Source organism: Acanthisitta chloris, unplaced genomic scaffold (genome assembly GCF_000695815.1).
Source record: "Acanthisitta chloris isolate BGI_N310 unplaced genomic scaffold, ASM69581v1 scaffold16374, whole genome shotgun sequence".
NCBI classification, from domain to species: domain Eukaryota; kingdom Metazoa; phylum Chordata; class Aves; order Passeriformes; family Acanthisittidae; genus Acanthisitta; species Acanthisitta chloris.
In genome coordinates, this window is record NW_008669999.1 from 6,756 (window position 1) to 9,598 (window position 2,843).

The window sequence follows — 2,843 nt, forward strand, 5'->3', positions numbered from 1 at the left end:
ACTATCAAGGGGAGAGGTTGGAGCAGGGGAGGGAAACAAGCACACAGCCTGACTTTATTATGTGCTGGAGGAGCTTTGCTCTCAAGTGCTCACTTGGCTCCTCTGGCCATCACCAGGAGCCAGGTGTGACAGCCAGGGCACAGTACCTGTGAGGGTGTGGAGCAGCTGAATGGGGTGATGTGCCCTGGGCAGGGTGGGATGGGAGTGACCCTGAGGCTCCACAGACTTCGCCCCCCAGGCCATGAGGTTGGAGGGTTCTTCCAGGACTTCTCCGAGCAGCACTTTGGGTCTCTTGCAGACGAAGGCTCTGATTGATAAGCTGCAGAAGCTGGTGTCGTCAGAGGGCAGGTTCAAGAACCTGAGGGAGGCACTGAAAAAGTGAGTGAACAGTGATTCATCTCCTGTGGCTGCTGCCAGCCAGTCTGGGGTCCTGCAGTGCAGGGGGAGCTGGATCCCTCCAGCTCCACACTGGCTGGGGCTCTGCTCACATGCTCATTTCAGAGCCTGTACTAAAGTGTGTCCTGTGGAGTTGGCACAGTGACTGGAAAAGTGATCCCCAGGAGTGAGCTGCTCCTTTGAGCAGTGGTGTGGAAATATGGGAATAAAAGGCATTACAAAGGGGCAAGTCACTGCCAGACACCAGGGAACATTTTTTTCTGATCACTCTCATAAAACCCCAGGTTTGGGTGGAAGGGACCTTAGAGATCACATTGTTCCATCCTCCTGCCATGGGCAGGGACACCTTCCACTAGAACAGGTTGCTCAGGGAAGCTTTCAAAGCTTTTCCTGGCCCTCTGCCAAAGCTTCCCCCAGCTCACATCCTGCATCCCGTGGCTTCGTGAGGGGTACAACTGCAGGTCCTGTTTGTCCTGCCCAGCTATCCTAGGGAGAGGCTTCCTATGTCAGAGCATCCTTCCAATTCTACTGGCTGTGGAGTCCCCACCTCTTCCTCCTCCAAAGTCCCCAGGTAAGGCAGTTTGCTTCCTTATTCCTTTCTGGTTTGCTCCCGAAGTTGTGACCCTCCATGCGTCCCCTACCTGGGAATGTACCTGACTGACCTGGCATTCATTGAGGAGGGGACCCCGAACTACACCGAGGATGGCCTGGTGAACTTCTCCAAAATGAGGATGGTGAGTGTCCCAGCCCTGCTGGGATGGATGTGGGGCTGAGCTGGGGTGGTGTGATTGTGACCAGGTCTGTGTCCTCTCATCTGGCTGTCACCTGCACAGCACCAGGCAGCCACGTGTGTCCCCTGCACACACCTGGGGTTGTTCCTGGTGTCTGGAAGAGACAAAAAGGCTCTTTGCACTGTGCTGTGCCAGGTGCCCCTGCCCTCCCGGGCACTGGGATGTGCTGGGGGTGGTGGATGAACCATGAATGCCTTCTGTGTTTTATCCCTGGACAGATCTCGCACATAATAAGGGAGATCCGCCAGTTCCAGCAAACCTCCTACAAGATTGAGCACCAGCCTAAGGTACAGCCTTGTCCCCAAAGCCTTACACTCTCCCTGCACCTCATCTCCCTCTCTCATCACAGCTCCAAAGCCTTCAGTTCCTGGCAGCTCTGTGCCAGAGTGGTGGCTATGCCTTGCTGGAGGCTGTCAGCGGTGGGGCAGGGGATGAGGGGTGCCTGTGGGGGCTGCAGCAGGCTCCCCTGTGCCTCCCAGGCTGCTGCAGCAGAGCCATTGCTGCAGACAGCAGCTCCCGTGGATGTGACAGCTGTCAGGCCAGGCAGGCAGTGATGCAGCCAGGCTGGATGAGGCCTTGAGCATCCTGATCTAGTGAGGAGGTGTCCCTGCCCATGGCGGGAGGGGTTGTGACTAGGTGATCTGTAAGGTCCATTCCAACCCCTAAAATTCTATAATTCTATGACTGGAGTGCTCCTGGGGCTGCACCCTGGAGTGGCTGAGAAACAGCTCTTCAGGTGCATCACCCCCTTCCCAGGGAACAGAGCTTGTCCCACTGCCCCCACAGCCCAGGGCCAGGTGGCCTCTGCCTCGTGGTGGCCCCCAGTGTGTGATGAGCTGAAAGGTCTCAGCCGCCCTCGCACTTCCTCTGTCACAGCACCGTGGCGCCGCCCAGGAAACAAGCTGAGTGCTGGGGGTTTCCACTGTCTCTGGCACTGCTGCTCTCCAAAACCAGCAAATCCCCCTGAAACTCTCCCAAAACTGCTGCTGCCCCACTGGCACCAGCCCAGTGCTCCAGCTGCGAGCTGCCAGGCCAGACCACCCTCGTGATACCAGTGTCTGAGTGCCATGGTAGGAGCAGCTTGAGTCCCTGCAGATCACAGCCCCTGGCCGTGGGGAGCTGCAGGCCCAGGTTTGAGCCCCTACAGCCCCAGCCCTGCCCTCCACCCTGTTGGTACCTGCTCAGGGCTGGGCTCATGCCACAGCCTTTTCCCAGCTGGACACCCCCATTATTCCCAGCCTCCTCCTGGCTTCTGCTCGGGAGTAAGATGAGCATCTTTGAAAGCAGCTCATTGCCCCCCAAAACCCCTCTGAAAGCAGCCACCACAGGAAGGGCAATGCAGGTGGTGCTGTGTGTGCCTGCACATCGTCTTGTCTCCCTGTGGAGATTGGATTCAGCCATATGGAAGCTCCTGGATGCTCCTGTGGGTGACAGGATGAAGTTCTGACTGTGCTGCCAGAGCTTCCTGGGCAAAGGTTCTGCTGTCAGTGGCTCCTCACAACGGCTGGTTCCAAACTCAGGGACAGCACCTTGCCCTGGCATGGACTGTGCCTGTCTTTGGTATCAGCTGCTAATGAGGACAGAAGGCAATATGGGAAAAATCTGCCTGGAATTGGGGGCAGATGGAGCAGGGATCCTGCCCTGGCAGCAGCATTC

At 57.4% G+C, this 2,843-nt stretch overlaps 1 protein-coding gene across 1 annotated transcript in view; it reads left to right on the forward strand.

Moving 5' to 3' along the window:
* RASGRF1 (Ras protein-specific guanine nucleotide-releasing factor 1) overlaps window positions 1-2,843 on the forward strand; it is a gene marked incomplete at its 5' end in the record, with an annotated part of 9,958 nt that overhangs the window by 6,735 nt on the left and 380 nt on the right. Inside the window, 3 exons of the mRNA XM_009073527.1 lie at window positions 299-378; window positions 1,013-1,130; window positions 1,406-1,474. Coding sequence (XP_009071775.1) covers window positions 299-378; window positions 1,013-1,130; window positions 1,406-1,474 — 267 coding nt within the window. The remainder of the gene's footprint in view (window positions 1-298; window positions 379-1,012; window positions 1,131-1,405; window positions 1,475-2,843) is intronic.